Raw genomic sequence first — 25416 nt, 5'->3', positions numbered from 1 at the left:
TCTCCTGAGTGCTCATCAGTATCTGTGAAGGGACTAAGTTATCATTGACTGCTGTGTCAAAACTGACTGGGGTCATGTCTCTCCCAGATACCAAGGCAATGCAGGACATAAGCTTGGGAGGCTTTAGACGAATGCAGGGTAATGAGGGTTTGTTAATAATCGTAAGATGATCCTGTGGAACCACTGTTTGTGAGGACAATGCTAACATAACGTGCAGGTTTGTGCCCATGCTGCAGTTTGGCAGATCACTACATCCTAATGTCCGATGACAACTTGGGCCTCAGTATCAAGATGTGGCCTCTGCATTAATCATGCATGAGAGCTGTCGTTTGGAGCGATGGTGCTGTCCAGATGTAGCTCCATCTTCAGATGGTCAAGTGGATGTTTTTCCTTTTAGAGCTGTCCTGCTAAGCTGCTGTCACACTGCCATGAGTGCATCAATATGTGCAATAGTGTTTCTGCCTCTTGAAGGCTGCCATGGCCAGTGGCTGTTTCACACCATGATTGAAAGAACTGCATTATTATGTGCATTTACATAAGGTTGTGTGCAAGTGGAGTGCTTATCCCATTACACAGAGGCTAATTGCTCCCTCGGGTACTGAACCTTCCAAGGATGAGCCCATCGTTTGGGTTGAAGGTGACTTATGCTTCTTCTGTTACTATTTTGAGATTGATGACCTATCTTGAGATGTTGAAGATGACAATGAAGGTCTTATTGTCTCCTCTGCAATGAAGTGTCAGGAAAACTGTGCTCGTAGTGGCTTACATTCACCTTATTCCTCCTTGTAGCCAAGAGATTCTCATAGGCACATCTTTCACATCGTGCCCATGCAATGGCATCCTATTTTGACTCGTCTGAATCATTGACCTCTTCAAATTCATGCCCTTCAACGTCCTCCTTGTCCAAGGAGACATATAGCCCCTCCGTGACCCCATGTGGCAAAACATCCCCCCTTTGCAGCGCTATGTTGTGCAGGGCACAGCAAAGAACAATTATGCGGGACACCTTCTGTGTTAAGTATTGGTGACCCCTGCCTGATTGGTCCAAACATCTGAAACGCATCTTTAAGAGGCCAAGAGTCTGCTCTATTAAGGACTTTGTGGCTGAATGTGCAACATTACATCTCCCCTCAAATGCACTCTGTGGATGACAAACAGGCATTATTAGTCACGCCTTTGGGGGAGGTACACCTTATCACTGAAGAGCCAACCCTCTATGCATTGAGAGCCTTCGAAGATCTGTGGCACCTGTGAGTGACTCAGAATTTAAGAGTTGTGAGAGCTCCCTGGGTAGCTAGCACAAACCTGCATCATCTGCTTTCTGTGATCACAGATTAGCTGGACATTTAGAGAATGAAATCCTTTTCTATTAACGAATCTCACAGGTTACTGCCAGGGAGCTTTCAAGGCCTCATGTGTGCAAATGATGACACCCTGCACTTGTAGAAAGCCTGAGATCATTGCGAACCCCATAGCTCGGGCAGCTTGGCTTGCTTCATAAATGCATGTAATGGTAAGCATTACTGAAAAGGGCATCTGTCACCTCCCTTATGCATTTGTTGCCAATTGTGAGATTCCGCAGAGGTCCCCAGTGGAGTCCTGGAAGGATTCGTTGGCAAAGAAGTTGAGTGCGGCAGTAACAATGAAAGCAACTGGCATTGGAAGGCTTCCCAATCAGTGCAGTGTGAGATCCTCATGGAGAATGTGGCAAATATGAGCTACCACATCCCTAGACAATTAAAGCGTCAGTGGCACTACCTTTCGCTCATCCCCATGTGTGAGCTGCGTCTTCTTAGACCCTCGATCGGACCAAATGTGGATTTGGGCCCTCATTAGCATTTGGGTCGTCACTGGCTCATGCTGATCAGGGTGACGATCTTCCCTGAGCTATGCCAAATGGTGAGGGACCCTTCCTCTCCTCACTTGATAGCCTCAAAGCTATCAAGAAGGCAGCATTGCCTGCAGCCTGCATTATAGACTCCTTCTTGTATACTCCTTCTTGTATCTGTGGACGAATAGATTTGAGACAACATTGCGCCTTACCCTTGAATGCTCTCCCTCCATCTCCAATCCAGGAAGCCAGGGTGAAGCCCTAGGCCTGCCCTCAGTCTAGGTATGGCATCTCCAGGCTACCCCTTGCAGGTGAAGCATATCTTGGAGGTCCCCAGGTGGCTGAACATTCCCTCTGACATGATTGCACATTCACAAAGAGGGTCTTGATCAGGGTGAATACATCCAGGTGCTATAACTCTCAGTCAGGCTATTGTCAGCTTGACCCCATTAGCCAAGACACTAGCCTAGCCGTGTATTAGTGTCATGGCTGTAAGCATTGAGCCCTGTAAGTCATGACCATTGGCCAGCATTTTCTGTTCAGTGAGCGGGGGTGGGCCCCACTCGCCAACGTGTAAAGTGACGTAAGATGACGGCGGGCGTGCGTCCTGAAGTCACCGCGTGTCATTCAAATTCTCAGTTCGGCAGGCATGAAGGAGAGTCAACTGCATGCCTGCCGAACTGTCAAAGGCCTAAAAAGGCCATTTAGATTCCAATTAAGATAATTAACTGAGCTGCCCGTCCAACCTTAATGTGAGACTGTCATGAGGGGACATGTCTTAAAATTTTTTTTTTCTTTATTAAAATTTTTAAAAATCAAAATAATCTCCCTGAGGTAGCTCTGTGCCTCAGGAAGATTTCTGTGCTCTTTTGCACACAGGCCCCGACTCAGCCTCCTCCCCCAACCTGCACAGGGAGCACTCAGCACTTCCAGGTGCACGTCACGCTGGGCGGGCCTTAACTGGCTCACCCATGCAAAATGGCAGCACCCAGCCGATTGCAGGGCCCACCAAACTGAGGATCTGAATGATGCACGGTGACATTGGGATGCACGCCCGACGTCACCACGCGTCATTTCATACGTTGGCAAGCGGGGCCCACCCATTCACTGAACAGAAAATTCTCCCCATTAAAATGAGAATATTGAGGTCCGTAGTGTGCATGTAGCTTCTGTCCAGCAGCTGTGGCCCTTCACTGTTTGACCCTCCTTCCCTCTTTACATGCCTCTGACAGGGACAGATGGTCAATTAGACCAAAACCAATGCATCCCCAAAACTTAATGGATTCTGGCATGAATATGCACTATTAGTAAAGGAGCAAAACTCCTTCAATGGGCATTCGACCCACAAAGCCAGTACTCAGCTGTGTCTTGCTCTCCATGTCTTAAGCAGACACTTAATAGGGTGCCCCATCAACTGGCCCAAAATAGTCATCATGAACTCCTCCCATATGCCTCGAGACCCCTCCCATATAATTTTTTTCAAGCTTGTTTTTTTAACTGCGTTATTATTAAGTAAAGGCAAAGGTGCTGCTCCTAATCTTAGTGAGTTTGACCAACACCTTCTAGCCTCCCTCTGTCACCCACCAAGCTCCTCTCATCCTCCTCTACAGTCACCAGCTCCTAACTCCCATCCCCCGTTACTATTCAACCTCCCCCCGTTACCCTTGACCCCATCATTCTGCACGTGGATATTTCTGTTCTCCGGTGTTGTTTTCTTCAACATTGATGTCTCCATGCCCTTTGTTGAGCTGACTCCTCGACTTCTCAAGGCCACCTGCACCCTTATTTTCAGAGTCCCAACCCCTGAAACCATCCAATAGCCCCCCCATGACTGTATAATTGCCAGCCAACTGAATCCAGATGCCTCCCCTGAGTGTAATTGTGCCCTCTCTTTCCAAATACTATGACTCCAACCCCCTGGGCCAAAAGCCTTAGGTGACTAACCATGTCCTGCACACCATTCTGTGCACAACCATCACTGCCCAGAGAGGCCTTCCCCCACCATGTCCAGGGCCAAGACATAGGTGCCATCCAGAGCCTCTAACATGGCCCAGACGGCCCCAGAACAATTTCTTCAATCTCCCCCCGACAGCATGTCCTCAGCCCCAGGACAGTCTCTCACTCCTCTTTGGACAGTCTTAATAGCCGTTGCCCCAGAACAGACTCTCACTACTCCACCATGTTCTTTGACCAACTCTCCCTCCCACTAAGTTCTGCCTCTGTCTTCCCCCTTCCCTCCTGTGTTCCACCACATCCCCCCATGCCCCACCCCGAGCCCTGCCTCCATCTTCCTCTTTCCGTCCTGTGTTCCACCAGCCCCTCCACCACCCTATTCCTGCCTCTGTCTTCCCCCTCCCTGCTGGTCTTGCCTCCTGTTCCCAGCCTTGGTGCAGCTTGTGATACAGGTGCCAGAAATCTCGCAGAAATGCGCTCGAAGGTGGGAAAAAGCAGCATCTACAGACCTTGAAGTTGTTGATGAGGTGAAACTTACCAGGTGTACACCATTTACATACAGGCCAGAATTTTCCAGCCCTGCCCATGACTGGGTTTGTCACGGGCAGGATGGAAAATTGGACGGACCAGGCAAAGGTCCATTGACTTTGGGCAGGAAAATCCCAGCCACAGTTGGGAAAAAGACCATTCTAATGATCCGCTGACAGGGCGCTTAATTTGGAAGGGGAAGGAAATTCCAGGAAATTCCAGCGAGTTGGTCTTGAGCATTCATGAGATGCAAATACATGCAATATGGTTCCCAACACGGGTGAGCATTCATTGAGCATTCATGAGATGCAAATACATGCAATATGGTTCCCGACACTGGTGAGCAGGAAACTCAACCCTCCATGAAGGTCAAGAGAACAAAGCTCCAAACAAAGTTCCCACTGGCGGGAAACTGATTCTTGTCATCACTCCAAACTTTGTGCCCCCCACCCTTGGCCATGATTCCTGCCACTGGTGGAAGCAAAAAATTCTGCCCATCATCTTGCAGATGAGACATTGAACTGCAGGCTATCAATATTCTAAAGGTGTGTGTAAAAGATTCTATAGTGTTGGTGTCTTAGTTAACATTATCAGAGTAGATGGTCTGATCACAACTCTGAATGCACTTCAGAAAGTAATTTTATAGCAATGGCATCCTTTGAGATGGCTCAAGGTCATGAAAGGTGCTATAAAAATGCAAATTCTTTTTTCATGTGGTGTTCCTGCAATTATTGAGAGAGAAGGGAACACATACACATGGTTACATTTCATTCCCAGTTGGCATGAGGATTTTGGTGTACTATTTATTGATACAACTGCTCCTGAGGCCATGTGGGTTGTGTGCAACTCCAGGTGCCAATTTGTGCAAGTCAATTTAAAACAGAAGCAAAACAAAAAATCCACAAACGGCAGTAAAAAGGAAGTTTGAGTCCAGCCAACTCGGTTTGACACTGAAATGTTTCACACTGTTAGCATCATCCTGCCCGCAAGAGAATCTGGGGAAGGCTGACTTGGGCTGCAACATCTATCCACCCACAAAAGGCAGCTAGCTAGTTAAACTCAGTAACAAACCAAACAAGGCCACAGATGAAAGGCCAACTGGAATTTTCCAGTCCAGCCTGTGGGCCACCAGCGATGTCGGCATCAAAGTAGCTGTCTGGATACGGCTGCCCGGCAGCAGACAGGAAGTCAGCATTCCAGGAAGATTCCTGGGCCCCCCAACAGAACCTCCTCCCCACCTACCTAGCCACGGCTGCCCTCCACAATGCTGGTCCAGGCACCTGTGGCCATTTTATAGTTTGAATATGTAAAACGTTCCGGGATAGATAAGCATGTGACTTCTTCCAGAACCATCTTTCGATCTGAGCTCTGGTCGTATGTGATCTGACATCACTGATAATATATGCCAGCTGTTAGTATAATAGCTATTAACCCTTTATACTACATCTCCCAAGTCTTTCATTAAATGTTTACACATCCTACTTCTACCTCCCCCTCCTCCACCCTAGCTCTCCCCAACCCCGAGTCTCTTTTGGTGGTGGCCAACCATGTTCTCAGCTCTCTTGGAGGACGTGTAGGGTGTATGCTCTCCATAATCTTCCTGGAATATAATTAAATCAGTAGGCTGCTGGTTTGCTGGGGCAGGTTGATGAATGGGTGCTCTCTTTTCTTTCTTTTCTGTGTGGAACTCCCTTTTGACGTTATGGTACTAGCTGTTCCTTCTCAAAGGAATAAGTCTTTGTCAGCTTCTCCTAGTGTTTGTCCAGTTGTAGTAGGTCTGCAATCTCCCAATCCAGAAAGTCCATTATCTGGCAAAAGTATCTGTTGCTTAAGCATATTCGATGATTCCTGTCCCTGTTGAAGTGCTGTGAATGAATCAGATGGATAAACAGAAGAATGAAGATTATTCATAACCAGGGTTGATGGTTCTTTTGTTGGTACTGTAGGGATTCGTGTAACATGCACTCATTCTGCCCTCACACCAGTGTGATTTTTCCCTTCACCAGGCCTTGACACCTCAGGAGCTACAGCAATCAAATCAATATCTGGAGTAGAGCTGGATTTCACCTTGATTTTTGTTGCTAGGTAGTATTCTAACTGATTAGGTTGTTATTCTATTTCTTCTCTTCCTTGCACATCTGAAATGTGTGCGAGATCAGTAGGTAGAACTTCAGTAGTTACTTCTTCAGTTTGGTGATCAGATTTTCCTCAGTCAGATTTATTTTCTGCAATTGTTTCACTGGGCATCCTGGGAGCTTCTGTTCCTGGTTTGCATTCAGGCAAGTCAGTTCCTGCATCAGGTTGTCCTATGTTAATGGTATCCTCTCCAGAATAGTCAGGTGGATTGGTATCCTGGTCACCTTCCTAAATTGCGTTCTGGTCACCTCCACGTTTGTCACCCATCCTCTCTTCAAAAAGGCGTGCAATTTCTAGAATTTCCTCCTGGAGCTGTAGGTATGGAACTTTTCCAGGGAGACTGGCTCAGGCCATTTGAGTTTCTAATAAAACAGGTGAATAAAGGAGCTGCAACTCTACAAACTTCTCTGCTTAATAAAGAGCAACCTTGATCAAGAATAACATACAGAGTATCGGTAAATTCTCTTCCATTACATCAAAGTGTAGCAGTCATCTGCCCTTGCACCTTCAGTGAAGTGCCTCCTAGACTGTGGAGCCAAATGGTGGGTGGCTAGAGAAACTTAGGGTTCAAACTGGATTGACACAGAATGCATCAGAATAGATTGACACATCTGCTCCGCCGTCTAATTCAAAATTCTGTCTTGTGGCCATTGACCATGATATCCGCACTCCAAAAATTCCGCTTGGACTTTGCAACCTCACCCAGGAAAGGCACTTCATTTTTGTCAGTATCTTCTCATTTTTTTCACCAGACCGGTCCCTCTGTAAATTTTTGAACTGGAGGTGAAAGCTTTTAGCTTTAAAATGGCCCTGCCTTCTGAAGGAATGACACTCTGCATTTACGGCAGAACAGGCTTTGAACCAATGGGGTTTTTCATGCCACAATGGGAGCACTGGATAATGGCAGCAACCGCTCCCTCTTCGCTCTGGACTGCTTTTTAGTGGATGAGCTGGTATCTCTATTGCTCACAAATTAGACTTAGTCAGTGGTCTGTCTCCACAAAGATTCTCTACCACTCCAGATTAAAACTCGCTTCTGTTTCCATAGCTCAGCCTGTCTCGCTAATTGCACTGCCTCGGGCACCGATAGGTCCTCCTTGGACTACAGAAAACCAGATAAGGCTTCAGAAAGCACTCCCAACACAGTGCAATCTCAGATGAGGTCATCCTTTAGAACCCCACACTTGCAGCTATCAGCCAAGCAATACAGATCATTTATGAAAAAGTCCATTATTTCTCTGGATTCCTGAATGCATCTGCTAAATCTCTTCTGGATAATAATAGTGTTCCTCCAAAGGCCCTAATAACCTCTTCATTCTCATTGAAGGCCTTAATAACCTCCTCATAGGTGGCTGTGCCCTCATTAACATCCTGTATTATTAAATGTTTTCTGCATTGCTGCCAATGGAACAGAGGAATGTGCTAACCTGTACTTTATCAGGCTTCTGTGCTAACCCTGAAGCAGTCCTACACCTGTTGAATCTGCAACGCCAGTTTTGCCAGTATATTGCTTGGTCGGGCCCTTCCACATGGTCAAAGGATTTGGGTAGAGGTAGGACCGTCTCCATGATTGTCTGTTACTTTTAGTTGACTGTCGTGGGAATCCACTGATGCTTTCCACTCTGATTTTCAGCCTTAGTCATTCCCTGGTTGCCGTGTATTTGATGGTTTTCACTTTCCCGCCACTGTCAGTTTCATCAGGGATCCATGCTACTTGGTAGGTTTACTTCTGCCATCATAAAGTATCATCGTAAATGGTTCCAAGATTTGTTTAACATAGGCTTCTGGAAGTGAGGCCTCTAGAAACCTTCAAACATTTATTAACTATATGCAACTATGAAAGGGGATAGATAAGCACTGGGCTTCTTCCAGAATCATCTCTCCCTCTCTGAGCTGGCCACACATGATCTGACATCACTGATGATGTATGTTAGCTATTAGCATAATAGCTATTAATCTTTTATACTACATTACTGCATCTAAGGTTGCCAACTCTGCTTCAGTATATAATGGGAACTTCTAATCATATGACCACCCCCCCAACCCCCCATTTCCAACTGCAGAGCCACTGCTGCTATTCTTCTTCCATGTGTCAACTCTCATGCACTCTCTTGCCAATTGCAAAGCAAATAGACTGTTATTTACTTGGATGATAGTTGACTGTCAAGCAGTCTTTTCCACCACACAGCAAACCCCCCTCCCCTTGCTGTCACCCCATTTTTTTACATATATAATGAACAAATGAAGTTCTGAAAAGGAAAAGAAAACAGTTTTAATGCCTCTATGACTTTTCTCTTGGATTGCTCACAGCAGTGCCCAGATAATTGATGTTTAACTTCTGGAGACTCCAGGATGTTCTGGCAAAGTTAGCAATCCAAACTTCATCCAAAGATCAGGAAATAGATGAAGTGCAAGAAAAAAATGCTACTCAGAATAGGATGCATAATCCAATCTCAAATCAAATCTGAGATATATTATCAGCATCTTTCGTTATTCTTGACTTCTAGCTACATTTTCCACAACAGCCATGTTTGGAAAAGCTTTCTGGCAAAGACAAATCCATTCTTTATCAAGGCCACATGGCAAATGGCTATGAAATCTATCGAGAGTTTGTTCTTAAATAAACATTGAGGTTTTTGTTCTCTTGTGTTCCTTGACTTTATTATAATTAATTATCTAATTGGTATTTTACTACTGACACTAAAAATACCAATTAAACAACGTTGGTTATATGGGGAAAAATCAAACAGAATACAAGTCTGTGAAACCATTTGCTGCACTGTGTACTGTAATTAACAAATTAGTGTTGGAGGGCTGGAGGGAGGGACATATGCAGGTATGTCATAGCAAGTTACAATGTTGGAGCATCTTAAAGTTAGCTTGGAGATAGATTCCAAAACTGTACCATTTGACATTTATAATATAATTGGTGATAATCAGCAGATGAAATACATAATGAATTAGTCAAGAAGACCAACTTTCAATGTTATCCTCATTAAATTCAGTCTACTTTGATCTGATACTCAGCTATCCTAGGATGAAAAAAGGCCACAGACCCTTACAACTCTTTTTTTTGTTTGATCGAATAGTGATATACCAAACCTCTCCACCTCCTCCCCTGCCTTTACTGAAACAAAACACCTCATAGCCAATTCAGGAATCCTCTTAAATAAATATTTTAAACACTCATAAGTTATCAGGTGAGTCCCAGGGGACAAAAAAAATACCAAGACTGCTTTAAAATTCTTCCACATCAGCTGAAAAGATGCAAAACGGGTCAGAGCACTAAGCAAGGGGCTAGGGTTTGCAACTTAGATGTTTTAAAATCTCCCCACAATCCAATATTAACTGATTTGCACCAAAGATTTGGGCTCCAAATCCAGGCAAATACATGTCGCAAGTTCTGATCATTTGTACTAACAACTTACAATAGCAGTGGAGTTGTCTGCATGAACTGCTTTAAAAGCACGTATATTTAATACTCAATCATTGGAGATCACAGACTTTCCAAAAACTGCATTGCATTTATTGTCTTTAACATGGTGGAGGCAGACAGTATAATTTTAAGAAAGGACTTCAATATTGTTTTGAACTGGTTGTATTGCAGACAGGAGTCTGTCAGCCATGGCAAATATTTATGCAGAACTTCCAATTATGGTGCTGTTTGGAGCTTTTTACTTTGTCTATGTAGTTTCAGAATTAGTGGAAAAAAGATGATGCTGTAAAATAAGGTATAGACACTGCTTGATCTCGTCTCTGGCCAGCCTGAACAAGAACTACAGGGATTTAGTCACTTCATATCAAATAGATGTGTGCTTAGAAATATTCAAACTGTTTATCCTTTTCCTAGACTGACTTTCAACATAGCTGACTGAGTAGTTGTACATTTTTGCTTTAATTTGATAGTGTAAACACATCACAAAGTGAGTCCTGTCAAGTCACAAGAACTCCACCTCATACAAATGATGTCACTTCAGCAATTCTTGAAACTAAGAAACTTTTGCGATCTCTGCTAAAATCAGTGATTACTGCACCTCCAAACTGACTCAGGTTTTTAGCATTTGAAGAATTTTTAATACCTTAATTGGAATGCAAGCAATTCTATATTTATAAGCTGTGTAGTGTGAGGTGGGGGATGGGTGTTGCAATCTTCCTGCGTAATTGCAGTACAGTTGAACTTTGGATTCTTAAGGCACATTGGAAATTATTTTTTGCTACATGTTCTGTTTGCATTACAACATAGTCTTCAGTATTTAGTGAATACCTAGAGAGAACTTTCTATCGATCTTGTTAACAACATGTGATTGGACAGAGATATGTTTCCCTCCCCTCCACCATTTACTGCAGCCCTACCCCAAACATATCATTTCCACTGTCAACTCAATGGAAGCCACTAAGTTGTGAACCTGCATCTCCTTCCATAAACCTTCCTCTCAAAGCTACAAAAGCTTGTTTCCACATCCAATAGTTTGGACTAGTTTGCAAGGCAGGGAAGGTAAAAATAACTGTATACTACTGTATGAACGGACTGAATATGCACTATGATGAAATACTAGTGCATAATTGCAGAGCAAATGCTCATTATATATTGTTACAAGTGACTCAAAATGCATTTGTGGAAAACAAACCTGTCACATTAATTTATATTTCTCCATTGTCTCACCTCTCTGAAATTCAGCTTCCCATCAAAATCCTCATCTACTTCTTTGATCATTTTTTTCAGGCCAATATGAGTCTGAGGGGCGCCAAGCTTTTCCATCATCAGCTTTAGTTCCATTAAGTCAATGAAGCCATCCTTTCCAGAGTCATAGCTGCAGAAGGTTACAGGAAACAACGAGTTAGACATAAGACACCCTTACTTGTTTGGGGAAGAGGATAAAGAGAAGGATATGAAAATAAAGAGATAGAGAAAAATTAGAACATTGATCAAACCAAATGATCTGCTATTTCGGTGTAGCCAAGTTCATAATCAAGTTTGGACAAACACATCACTCTGAGCTACACCACGAACACTTGATTACCCATCTATTGCAGTCTTGAATTGTAAAAATCACTCACTATAGGAATTAACATTTACTGAAGATGCTTCCAAACAGAACATAAAAAGTGTGAAGATACTGAGTAATTACATTCCTCTAACAAGCAATTTAACAAGAGAAAGGAAGTCATGAAAAATGATAAACTAGCATTATGAGGAAAGACTTGAGATACTGGGGCTATTTCCACTAGAGATGAGAAAGTGAAAGAGAATTAAGAGGTTTTTAAAACTATGAATTGTTTTGTTCATCTTTCCTTGTTCACTCCATTACTTCTGTTAACTTAAGTGCTAAAGTGACAATTAAAAAACAATCAGAGAAGGGAGCTTAGGAGACATTTCTTGCAGAGGATTGTTGGAGCATAGAATGTTTTGCCACAAGGAATAGTTGAATTAGAGACCAGTGCATCTTAAGGAAAAAGTTATACATATTTGAAGCAAAAATGAAACCACAAAGATATGGAGAGAAAGAGAGAGTGGTAGCATGGCAGTGAGATTAATTTGTGGATTGTCCAGCAAAGAGAAAGAGAGAGACAGACAGAAACATAAATGTCAATAGTGGCCTTTCCTGACCACAGAATGTCCCAAAGGGTTTCACAGCCAATAAATACTTTTGAAGTATAGTGATTGCTGTAACATAGGAAATGGGGCAGCCAATTCATATGCAGCAAGCTCCCACAACAGCAATGTGATAATAACTAGATAATCTGTTTTGTAATGTTGATTAAGGGTTAAATATTGGCCAGGACACCAGCGATAACTCCCCTGGTCTTCTTCAAAATAGTGCTATGGAATCATTTATGTCCACCTGACAGGAAAAAAAAACAGGACTTTGTTTTAATGTCTCATCTGAAAGACAATGGCCCAGATTTTCGCTCCTGGGCGTCTGAGCAAAGAGAGGGGAGAACTCCTGGCTTTGCAAACCCGGCCTTTAAAAATGGCTGCCTGCAGGTCGTATTCTCATTCTGGGAGTGTGGGCTGGATTGGAAGTCAGACCCACTGCCCCTGGAATACGTGCCAGGTGTGGAGGCAGGCTGGGCGGAAGGCCTGCCTCTGAATTCTGGCACTGTGTTGTAATAAAGAATAAAACAAAAAACATCCCTCCAACCCTCACCCCTCAGCATCCTCAACTCACCCCCCCCCACACATTCCCTATGCCCATCCAGCCAACCTATGCCACCTCATGTCCGCATCCACTTCCCATGGCCCCTCATTCCCCCAGTTCTCTCACATCCCCATGGCCCTTCATAGCCCCTCTGCCAACTTAGCATCACCTCATGCCAACACATGCCCCTCCACCCACAATGCTTTGCCCTTACCCTCTCTATGCCAATTCACCAAGTATACATTGATAGCTCCTTGACAGTTCCTTGAAAGTCTGACAGTTCTTTGACAGCTGGCAATTCATTGGCAGCTGGACAGTTCTTTAGCAGCTGGACAGTTCTTTGGCAGCTGGACAGTCTTTGACAGCTTGACAGTTCTATGACAGCTGGACAGTTTGTTGCCAGTTCTTTGACAGCTGGACAATTCTTTGACAGCTGGACAGTTTGTTGCCAGTTCTTTGACAGCTGGACAGTTCTTTTTCAGCTTGCCAGTTCCATTTGTGTGTAAAAGGTTCCAATCATGTTCACTTTTAACAATCCCAAAGGGTGACTTACCTCTCCCAAAGGTGTCTCGGGACCATATCCACAGTGGTATCTTACCTCTCCAAAGTGGTTTCTGGGCTATCCAAACAAAGCCTTCAAGTTCACGCCTCATCTTACCAGCTCTAATTTGCACACTCCAGGTTTCATACTCCTGACCTACCAAAATCCTGCTTGAGTAGAGGCAGCTGGTGATTTAAGTGGCCAGCTGTAAATTGCACATGTGAGACCCCTGGAGGGACTCCACTCCTGCCCTCACAATAATGGAACATGTCATATTTGGGGCCAAGACTTAGAATTTCCAGGATTTTTGCCATGACAGAGAGCTTCTCCGTACAGACATGCTGGGTTGAATGGCTTCCTTCTGTGTTAGAAATTTTCCATGGTTCTTTGGAAAGTGATCTCAAACTTTAAGGCGTCAAAGTTGCTGACTTACTCTGATTGCAATGGAAGATTTAGGTTTTTTTCTGCAACTATGAATGAGTGGTACGCAGCATTAAAACCCTGTCACAATAGAGAACAGAAGAAAAACCACAGGATAGCGGACAAGCTTGCTGACTACTCATACTTTACACTAGTGGGATGGCAAGACAACCACTGACTATTTCAATCCTTCTAATCTGCAAAACTTTCCAAGGTCAATTTAATGAAGGATTGTACCAATTGGGTGGGAGGAATCCAATTGAATGTCCTAACTATCTGGCCTTGTACTGGTCTTAGGAAACTCTAAACACAGTTACTGTGTCTTGCTATTCATTAACTTAATGTGCTTTATCTGTACATTGTAGAAATCAGTAACAGCCCATATAGGACCTAGAATCTCAGATCTAAAACATTTGACGGTCAGTCACAGGATTTGAAGTTATCAATGCTCTAGTAACTGAAATACTTTTTTTTCTTTCATGGGAAATGACCATCCCTAATTGCCCTTGAACTCAGTGGGCCATTTCAGAGGGCAATTAAGAGTCGACCACATTGCTGTGGATCTGGAGTCATATGTAGCCCAAACCTGGTAAGGATGGAGATTTCCTTCCCTAAAGGGCATTAGTGAACCAGATGGGTTTTTACAAAAAAAAATCATTCCAGAGTAAGATTGTTGAACTGAAAATCTTTTGCTGATCAGAAGATCACACACATCTTTCTCCAACCACAATGCATCTAGATCATTAAGTGATACCCAAATTTAATTCAAAGATACATATTAATACGAACGAGATTTAAGGCCAAGATGACCAGTGAATATTCCAAATTAAAAATTTTTTGGTTACTAAAGTAAACCAGCCAATAGTTTTAATAGGTGAATTAGAACTACATTTTTCTATAAAGTAATATGAAAAATAATTGTGTTCGATATTTTGTTTATGGTTGAGTAACAAACATATAAGATCTTGACAGGGTGGATGTGGAGAGGATGTTTCCTCTTGTGGGAGAATCTAGAACTAGGGGTAACTGTTTAAAAATAAGAGGTTGCCCATTTAAAACTGAGATGAGGCGAAATTTTTTCTCTCAAAGGGCTGAGAGTCTGGAACTCTCTTCCTGAAAAGATGGTGGAAGCAGTCTTTGAATATTTTTAAGGTGATAGTTTATTGGGATTAGGCGGGATGCAGGTTTCAGGTTACTATTAGATCAGCCATGATCTTATTAAATGGTGCAGCAGACTCAAGGGGCCAAATAGCCTACTCTTTGTTCATATGTTTGCATACTTTAATGCTCTATTTCTGCTCACTAGAGTGAAAAGACAGAAGTCTCAAAATTTCCCATTATTCCATGTGCAGCACGTAGCCAAGTTTATAATGTTCAGAATGCCAGAAAAAATCATTTAGTAACTTCCCTGCAAAATGTACTAAAGGATGTATTTCATATAGCAACAGTAGAATGTGGGTCACCTACCAAGATAGCGGTTTATTTCAAAGCAATAATTTCATTAGAAAATTTGCAAACTAATATAGGAAATGGTATCAAAAACAGCATGCCTGCTCAGGAAAATAATATTTTGTTGAAGGTAGGACAGCAACTATTCATTAACAGCAGCTTTAATTAACCCTCAAAAATGGGGGAGCAGAGATGCAGAAGTTTCACACGTTTAGCTGATAATAGTTATTTACGTATTATAGAACCTTTTAGGTACTGGGCTCACAGCCATTAACCAAACCATGTTGTCAGTGTGGGTTAGAGGAATCTCCTTTCATACCGGTCAACCTGATCTGGAAAGGAAATTGACAATTTTGCCAAATACACTCAATCATTGTTCAAATTGTAGTTTGTGAATTACTGAAGCCCCCAGTTTTCCAATAAAGCTTCTGGCACGCAAGGTTGATGCAACAACTCTGTTTGAGGTAGAACAGGAATGAAATAAACTGGCATTATATGAAGGTAGGTTTATTGTGTGAGCAGATAACAGCTTCAGTCTTTTATCAAAGCAGCCTTACTAATGTCTTAGCTTTGTTTAAAATAAAGTAACCTGCCACTTAGACAGACAGGTTGCCAAGAGTGAAATTAGCCAGATGCCAAGATTTACAACAGCAATGAATTGTTCTTCTTCAATGAGACTAATGGCATTTGCACTGTCCCTAGTATAAGCAATGAGAATTAATTACAAAAATAAGGGGTGGGGGGGAGCAAAGTATTTCTATTAATCAACTTTTTAAAATATGCAACTCGGAAACTTATACAAATTGTTTAACTCATACTTTTATGGAAACAATGGCCCATATTTTTTCGTCAAAATAATAGAGATCAATAACGCTCACTATTATTTATGCACAAATGGTTCAGCAATTTCAAATAAGATGCACATTTAAACTCAGTATCTGATAGTTGCATTATTCTGTTCTTGACGTAAATGGTATTTGTTGTCTGGTTCACCATTAAAGGTGTGAAGTTGATGTATGTGTGCAGTAGAGACAAACTAAACTCGTCACAGAAAGTCTCATCCATTCCTGTTTAGGTACTCATTAATGACATAAGTGACATGCATTGGAAACGGTTCAAAGGAGGATTACCAAACACTCCTTTCAAGTGAAGCAACATTTCATTGGATTTCCCCCAACTTAGTCTACTGCATTTGTTGCTCCCAATGCGGTCTCCTCTACATCGGAGAGACCAAACATAAACTGGGCGACCGTTTTGCAGAACACTTGCGGTCTGTCCGCAAGAATGACCCAAACCTCCCTGTCGCTTGCCATTTCAACACTCCACCCTGCTCTCTTGCCCACATGTCTGTCCTTGGCTTGCTGCATTGTTCCAGTGAAGCCCACGCAAACTGGAGGAACAACACCTCATCTTCCGACTAGGCACTTTACAGCCTTCCGGACTGAATATTGAGTTCAACAACTTTAGGTCTTGACCTCCCTCCTCCACCCCCACCCCCTTTCTGTTTCTTCCCCCTTCCTTTTGTTTTTTTCCAATAAATTATATAGATTTTTCTTTTTCCCACCTATTTTCATTATTTTTAAATCTTTTAAATCTTTTGTGCTCCCCCCACCCCCACTAGAGCTATACCTTGAGTGCCCTACCATCCATTCTTAATTAGCACATTCGTTTAGATAATATCACCAACTTCGACCCCTATGTGTTCTTTTGTTCCATTGTCTGTGACATCTTTTGATGACCTGCTTCTATGTCCCTACAACCACACCACCCCCCTCCACTTCTCTCCCCCCACCCAACCCCCCACCCCCCCCCACCCCCCCCCCCAACCTTAAACCAGCTTATATTTCACCCCTTCCTTGGATTCACCTAGTTCTGTCGAACGGTCATGAGGACTCGAAACGTCAACTCTTTTCTTCTCCGCCGATGCTGCCAGACCTGCTGAGTTTTTCCAGGTAATTCTGTTTTTGTTACTAGAATGATAGCTGGAATGAGTGGGTTGTCTTATGAGGAAAGGTTGGACAGACTGCGATTGTTTCCATTGGAGTTTAGAAGAGTGAGGGGTGATTTGATTGAAGTATACAAGATCCTGTACGGCCTTGACAAGGTGGATGTTGAAAGAATGTTTTCTCTTGTGGGTGAGTCCAGAACTAGGGGGCACTGTTTTAAAATGTTTTAGATGGGAATGTGGAAATTGAAACACAAGATCATCAACCATGATCTTATTGAATGGCGAAACAGGCTCAAGAGGTCGAATGGACTACTCCTGTTCCTATTTCTTATGTTCTTATAAGTGTAAATCACTGTCAACAAACTGCTCTGGCACTGACAGTTAACAATTACCAGTGTTGCATCACATTCCTTCAGGTTTTAATGGTTGTTGGAGATTTTGTTAAATATAAAAATTTAAATACAGAAAAATTCAAGCCAGTAGGGTAACCTTTTATTCTATTCTATGCCAGGGTCTGGTATCTCAAAATTGTTGGATGATGCAGGACCCTATCAACTTGGATCAGTACATTTCCATGTCATCGCCAAGCTTAAAAAGAACTATTATCACTTTGGTTTGGTTCTGCAGGTGCTAAGTGTCATTCATCGTGCACATCCTTTTGCCCACAAGGGATATAAATGAAACTTTGGTGCTGCAGGATTAACCAGTGCTCTAAAGTTTATAGCTTACTGGTCATTTGTGGTTTTGTAACCTTTATTTACGTGTACACTAAAATATACACACTAGGATATTGAACCTGATATATATCTTGGTAACACAAGCTTGATTATTGGACTAATCTGACCTGACCTGTTCTAATAATAGTTTGCTTTTACCATCAGATTCATTCAGCATTTTGAATGAGGAATATTTAGTTATTTATAACCTTTGTTGCTTATTCCTGGTATTTTGCCAGTCTCCTAGATTCTCAAGTTATTTTTAAGCACTGATTAATGCCTATTCTTACATGAGAACAGGCCAAGGACTGGTAACAAACCAATTATTTCCTGGTCCTTGAAAGGGTTTTAGCCATGTCAAAAATAATAGGGTCCTTTTTAGCTTAATTGTGGAATTTTTAAATCAGTGACATTTTCTAAAGCCATAAAATCTCAGGTGCCATTATTTCTGTCAGCATGTAGGAGCTAGTCCACTTTTTTCTTCCTTTTATCAGCTGTTTCACAAGCTACTGAATTTGTGTATGATGAGTGTATGCAGCATGTGTTGAAGTTTCAGCTTCTGACCTTTAGTTGCCCTTTTTTTAGTTCTTATTGGTTAAAGACCAGAGTTTTTTGGTTAGAGGGTGGTCATTAGTATTAGCACAAATTAGTATTAGTACAAATCCGAAAAGGCGTTTCTTGCAAACACTTTAAAATGTAGACTGACTTCGTATTGCCCAGTAGCTTTAAATATTAGTCACAGGTGGGATGTATCAATAAATAGGAGTAAACTATTTGATGGGTCAAGAGCTAAAGTTGTCAGATCTCAAGTAAAGAGTAGATAATGGCACAGAATTCACTGCAATGGTGACATTGGCAATAAAATACATAAATTAGTCTGCTGTGCTCCCAAACTGTCCACTTGAGAATTCCCAGTACAATTTTCTGTAAAAATATTTAAATACAATGTAAAGAGCACAACAGTGGATTGGGAGCAGTGCAGCCAATGACAAGTGTGTTATTGAAGTCTCAAGCTTTCCAATAAAGCTTCTGGCACACTAATTTGATGCAACAGCCGTGTTTGAGGTAGAACAGGAGTGAAGCAATTTTGATATCCTTCATTCTTCTGCTGGGCTTGGCCGCAATTTATCCAGTACATAAGCTGCACAAAACAGTTCCACAAGTTCTTCATCTCAAGGGGCACCCCAATTGTATTTAAATCATTCTGTGAACCACTAATTCTAAAATAAAATGCACTTCCAGTATGCCCTGCTTTTCTTCCTCATAATGGTTGGCAATGATCCAACCTTGAAACGAAACAAGTCATCAGAAAATAACAACTTTCAATGTGATGCATTAGTAATTTATTTATTTTAAGGGGTAGGAGTGATGTGCTCAATTCAGACAATCTATTATGTAGTTTAATTGAATTGCTTTATTATATTCTCAAGGCCACAGCCAAATAAAGTTGCTGTGCATATATTTGCATTACAGTAACTCTGCAGAAAATACTAAGATGCTGAGAGGGTTAATCAATTCATATGTTCTGATGAACAGAAGTATAAAAGTAAAGATTTATTCACAGGCTGAGGAAAGGATTAAAACGTTACACAGAAAACATTCTTCATTCATACACAAGGTTTTCACTCCAGCTCTGACATTTATAAATAGATTCTTTCATGTCTTGCGAGGGGCCCAGTCAGGGAAGCAACTGGCTCCTCTACAAAAAACGACCTGCATCTAAAGTAATGTGCACAACTGCGCTCAGCATTTCTATTCCTCCATTCCCACATACTGTCGTCAGCTTTTTAGCTGTAATCTAAGCGGAATTCAGTTAGAACAATGCAGCTGCTTTATCTGCCATTAGCAGAAAGTGGTAGCAAATGCTAACAAAAATAAAAGGATGTTTTATCCATCTAAGCCCTCAACTATTACATTCCCCACCTACTTCAATATGCCAAGATTCATGGCTTTCAAAGATTGTTTAAGAGTCCAAAAAAAACAGACATTGCTTTATACTCTAATTTCTTTACAACTATGCAATGCTTAATGATTTGTCCTAACTGTGGTGACTCAAGTGTCTGATAGTAAAGGTTCAGGGAATCTTGTCATTCTGGTTAAATTGTTGGTTAGGAGTCCAGAAAAAGAATACCAAGGGAGCAGGAACAGGTGCTGCGGTTCTCCCTGAACCTTCTCAGTCCAGCTGCAATGAAAAATAACATTTGCTGATAAGGGTTTATTTTTAAATTTCCTAGCAGTTCTCTGCATGAGAGAGATGAGTTTTGTTTTGGAAAGAAACCACAATCAGCATTTCCAAGGAGGAATGCAATGACAATCAAAATATGAGTACTTAAGCAACTAGAAAGAAATTCTTGTTAGCTTAAGAGGCTTTTTAAATTTATAAATAAGGTTACTTTAAGCATTGAGAGAGCAAGAAAGTTTAAATTTGCTTTAGAATGGTGTAGTGTGTTATAACTTAACACTTCGACAAAAAATTGCTAAATCAAAGAGGTCCACATGCATTGACTTCCCAGAAATAACTAGAGAATCACCGCTCGGTGGAGATTGCTGAATGGTGCAGTGATTACAAAGATAATATTGCCCACTTTACAGATACCTAGGCCGTTTGTATACTCAGCAGCACGCATGAGAGATTTCACTTATACAATACCAAGGTGCTGCTTTACAACATCTTCTTTACACGTCTGAGAGGAAGAAATGGATAAGGTCTAAAAATGGGCACGGGGATCACAATGTCCGATTAAACTGCACCCATTCCTTCCAATGCATGGTTTGTGCTGTCTGCTAATTATGATAGATGCTTGCAGCTCAGTGCTAAATGTGCAGTTGAATGGCTGTACACCTTGGCAGGGGCCCAAATTCGTGCAAGGCCACAACTTAAGGCCTCTTAAGGCGGGCTTCTGCTTTTGAAGATGTGCCTGCACCTCTTACAGGGAAGTGCATTCTGGCTGTCGCAAGTACTGAAAGTGGCTGGGGAATGGTATCTGACCTGCAAGAAGTGTAAGTATAGCACAACAATGGAGAGAGTGTGTTCCAAGGTTCTCTGTTGCAGCACTGAAGGCCTTGGTGCCAGAGGTGAACAGGAGGGGAGAAATCCCCTGCCCAAAGCAGACCAAGAGCCCTCCAGACAGAAACTGCAAAAACTGTGGGACCCACTGCTGTCAGTGCCAGGAGTGTAGTCCAAGGACTTGGATGCAGTGCCAAGAGAAATTCAATGACCTCAAATGAGAGTGGTCAAGGTTAGTGAATGCATTTTCAAATGCCATATCCTTAAATCTGAAACACGAGACACACATACACTGACTCGGCACACCATCCCTTCACTCACCTACTAACGATCTAATCAATCATAGCTCATACGTCACATTCAAAGCTGCACCTCACCCTCATACCACATTTCATGGCTTGCACATACCACCAGCTATTCAACCATGACAGACACGTCATCCAGCAGATTGCATCACTGACACACTTCCCTCTATGTTGTGGGACAAGGTGGTGGGCAACTGCAGACAGCAACAGCAAACTTGTGGGGGCAGGCATGACTGTGCCCTCACCCAGCTGGAGAAGACTAAGCTAGCCTCCAGGAAACTACTTGTCTTTCTTCTGCGGCCTTGTGTATTCCCAGGTGTCCCAGGAAAGGGATTACACGTGGGCCCATTGCGACATTCGAGACATTCTGCAACAAGTGGTCATTACAGAATGCCAACTGCATTTTTATGTGAAACCAGATTATGAAACTTGTTTTATTTTGTATAGATGTGCATTTGTGTCAACTGTATGATAATGGTGTACTGGTGGGTGCAGTTGGTATTCATGTGATTGTCCCAATGCCGCTGGATTAGCCCAGGGTCCTTCCATTGGCCCAGTTCAATACAGCCCCTACAATAAATGGCATGACAGATTTGCATGCATTTCTAGTGTTACAGCATAGCTTGAGTGTCATGAAAAATTAATCATCACTTTACATCCCTCGCCCATAATAGTCCTAGTTCAAATATCTGATGTGTCTAGGCCAGAATTTTCTGCCCCCGTCTGCATCGGGCATCATGCTGGGCGCGATTGGACAATATGACAAGAAGGCCAAGAATTGGTTTTACGCTATTGTGAAACCAGTTTGCGATCGTCCGCTTCACCCATCAATGGCGGGTCCCTTTCCCTCCATCCAATGTCAAAAGCCTAAGTTCAATGCATTTGCATCTCATCATTTTGCCTGTTCACCAGAATCAACCCCCATACTGGATAATGCAGGCACAATTTCGCAACTGAACATAAGTGACTTGCACCTTTTTTAAAAATTTGTTCATTGGATGTGGGTGTTGTTGGTTAGGCCAGCATTAATTGTCCATCCCTAATTGCCTTGTTCAGAGGCCATTTAAGAGTCAACCACATTGCTCTGGGTCTGGAGTCACACGTAGGCCAGACCAGGTAAGGGCAGCAGATTTCCTTCCTAATAGGACATTAGTGAACCAGATGGGTTTTTACAACAATCGGCAATGGTTTCATGGTCATCATCAGACTTTTAATTCCAGATTTTTATTCAATTCAAATTTCACCATCTGCCATGGCAGGATTCGAACCTGGGTCCCCAGAGAATTACCCTGGGTCTTCTGGATCACTAGTCCAGTGACAATACCACTCTGTCACCACCTCCCCATATGAGCTGCACTTTGCTTGGGACTTTGAGGTTTGTTTGCCGACCTTGCTTCAGGCAGCACACACAGTCATCAGTGCTAGGCTTCGCAGACAGCACTCCATCACTTTTAGTGGGGTCTCTACTTAGCAGACCAGCCATAAGGCAGGGTGACTTTTCAATGGCTGCAGGGCTAGGGCTTGCTTGGGGAAGGGGGAGAAGTGGCCTCAGGCAAGAGAAGAGGCTGTAGGGTGAGAGCGGTACTGGGGAAGATGGGTATCCCAGGTTGTGTGGGGGCACAAGTTGACCTGTACAAGTGGCCTCAAGATAGTGAGTACTGAGGAGGCAGTCTCCAGGGGAGATGAGGCCAGAGGGAGTAGTGAGGGTGCGTATGAGAGAATGAGTGGTGATGTTCCTTGAACTGGCAATGAGTGGGATGCTAGTGAATGTGAGTGTGTGAGTTTAGAGTGATGAGATGCCCTACCCTGACGGAATGGATAAGATCATTCATCTTCTTTCTGCATTGGATGGCAAACCTCTTCTGTGCAGTGTTAGCACAGGCCACCATTGCCACTGTCTCCCAAGCCGGAGTGGTGACACTGATGGGCCTCCTGCGGTCAAAGCTTGGGTGGAGAACATCCCGCCATGGCGTCCAAAAGGTGGTCCGGGGTCGCATCAGGAAACGGGGGGGCTGGAGTCTTCTTGCCTTTTGGGGCCAAGTCTTCTGTGCAGCAGCCCTGGGCTGCAAACATTGACAGCTGTGCGCACAGCTGCAGTTCAAATATGGTGCCTGGCGTGAGGAAGTGGCGAGGTGACGGTATGGCAGGCGAATTGGAGGAAGACCGCCAGCAAAACGGATGATTGCATAAATTATGAGATGGGAAGGGGACGATACAGCATGAAACCCGTCACTGTGACCAGCCCACTACTTCACTTAGTGTAATTCTGCCACGATTCCACCCATAGAGTCAGAAAAAAATCATTTACTGCACAGATGAAGGCCATTTGACGTTCAAAGCTGTACCGGATCTCTGCAGAGCAATCCACTCTCGCAGGTTTATTTCCTTCAAGTGCTCATCCAATTTCCTTTTGAAACCATTGATTTTCTCTACTTCCACCATCCTTGTAGGCAGAGTGTTCCCACTACTTAAAAAAAGTTCCTTCTCACATTCCTCCATCTCTCGCCTAAAACCATAAATCTGTGTCCTTGTGCCATCAGCTAATGGGAATAGTTTTTCTTTGTCTACCTTATCCAAACTTGTCATAATCTTGAAAGCCTCTATTAAATCTTCTCTCGACCTCCTTTGCTCCGAGGAGAGCAACCCTAGCTTCTCCAACCTAACCTTGTAACTAAAATACCTCATCCCTGGAGCCATTCTGTGAAATCTCAAGGAATTCACATCCTTCCTAAAGTATAGTAACCAGAACTGGACACAATTTGCTAGTTGGAGCCTAACCAGTGTATTAGAAAGTTTCAGCATAACTTCCCTATTTATGAAACCCAAGATCCCAAATGCTTTAATGTTAACCACTCTCTCAATATGTCCTGTAGTCTTCAAAGATTGAGGCACTCTATTTTTAATATTCACTCATGGGGTGTGGGCATCACTAACTAGGTCAGCATTTATTGCCCATCCCTAATTGCTCTTGAAAAGGTGATGTTGTGCTCCCTTCTTGAACCACTGCAGTCCATGTGTTGTAGGAACACACACAGTGTTTTTAGGAGAGGGGGGAGTTCCAAGGTTTTAACCCAGAGACAGTGAAGGAATGACGATATAATTCCAAGTCAAGATGGTGTATGACTTCGATGGGAACTTGCAGTTGGTGGTGTTCCTATGCATCTGCTGCTTTTATCCTTCTGGGAGGTAGAGGTTGTGGGTTTGGAAGGTGCTGTAGAAGGGGCCTTGGTGAGATACTGCAGTGCATCATGTAGATGGAACACACTGCTGCCTCTGTGCATAGATGGTGGAGGGAGTGAATGTTTAAGGTGCTGGATGGGGTGCCAATCAAGCAGGCTGCTATTTTTTTTTATTTACTCATCAGGTTTGGGCATCGCTAGCTAGGCCAGCATTTATTGCCCACGCCTAATTGTCCTTGAGAAGGTGGCAGTGAGCTGCCTTCTTGAACTGCTGCAGTACACATGGTGTAGGTACGTCCACATGCTGTTAGGAAAGGAATTCCAGGATTTTGAACCAGCGACAGTGAAGTAACGGCAATATATTTCCAAGTCAGGATGCTGAGTGGCTTGGAGGAGAACTTCCAGGTGATGGTGTTCCCATGTGTCTGATACCTTTGTCCTTCTAGATGGTAGCAGTTGTGGATTTGGAAGGTACTGTCTAAGGAGCCTTGGTGAGATCCTGGAGTGCATCTTGTAGATGGTACACACTGCAGCCACAGTGTATTGGTGGTGGAGGGAGTGCATGTTTGTAGCTTGGGTGCCAATCAAGCGGGCTGCTTTTTTCCTGGATGGTATCAAGTTTCTCGAGTGTTGTGGGAGCTGCACACATCCAGGCAAGTGGAGGGTATTCCATCACACTCCTGACTTGTGCCTTGTAAAAGGTGGACAGACTTTGGGGACTCTGGACATGAGTTATTTGTCACATGATTCCTAGCCTCTGACTTGTTATTGTAGCCAGTGTTTATATGGCTAGTCCAGTTCAGTTTCTGGTTAATGGGAACACCCAGGATGTCGACAGTGGGGGATTCAACAATTGAATGTCAAGGGGCGACAGTTTGATTCTCTCTTGTTGGAGATGGTCATTGCCTGGCACTTGCATGGCACAAATGTTACTTGCCACTTGTCAGCCCAAACCTTGGCATTGTCCAGGTCTTGCTGCATTTGACAATGGACTGCTTCAGTGTCTGAGGAGTCATGAATGGTGTTGAACATTGATGATTGCACAATGAACATCCTCACTTCTCACCTTCAGATGGAAGGAAGGTCATTGATTGAAGCAGCTGAAGATGGTTGGGCTGAGGACACCACCCTGAGGAACTCTTCCACCACTGATGCACAGTGGCAGCAGTATGGACCATCTACAAGATGCACTGCAGGAACACACCAAGGCTCCTTAAATAGCACCTTCCAAACCCACAACTGCTACCATCTAGAAGGTCAAGA

At 43.1% G+C, this 25416-nt stretch overlaps 1 protein-coding gene across 1 annotated transcript in view; it reads right to left on the bottom strand.

Annotated features, from left to right (window-relative positions):
* Positions 1-25416, bottom strand: part of efhd1 (EF-hand domain family, member D1) — a 166959-nt gene that overhangs the window by 32285 nt on the left and 109258 nt on the right. Inside the window, exon 2 of the mRNA XM_041177343.1 lies at positions 11112-11259. Within this exon, the coding sequence (XP_041033277.1) occupies positions 11112-11259 (148 nt within the window). The remainder of the gene's footprint in view (positions 1-11111; positions 11260-25416) is intronic.

This window comes from Carcharodon carcharias, chromosome 2 (assembly GCF_017639515.1).
Source record: "Carcharodon carcharias isolate sCarCar2 chromosome 2, sCarCar2.pri, whole genome shotgun sequence".
Classification (NCBI taxonomy): Eukaryota; Metazoa; Chordata; class Chondrichthyes; order Lamniformes; family Lamnidae; genus Carcharodon; species Carcharodon carcharias.
The sequence above is the reverse complement of the archived record's forward strand: the minus strand, read 5'-3'. Positions and strand labels throughout refer to the sequence as shown.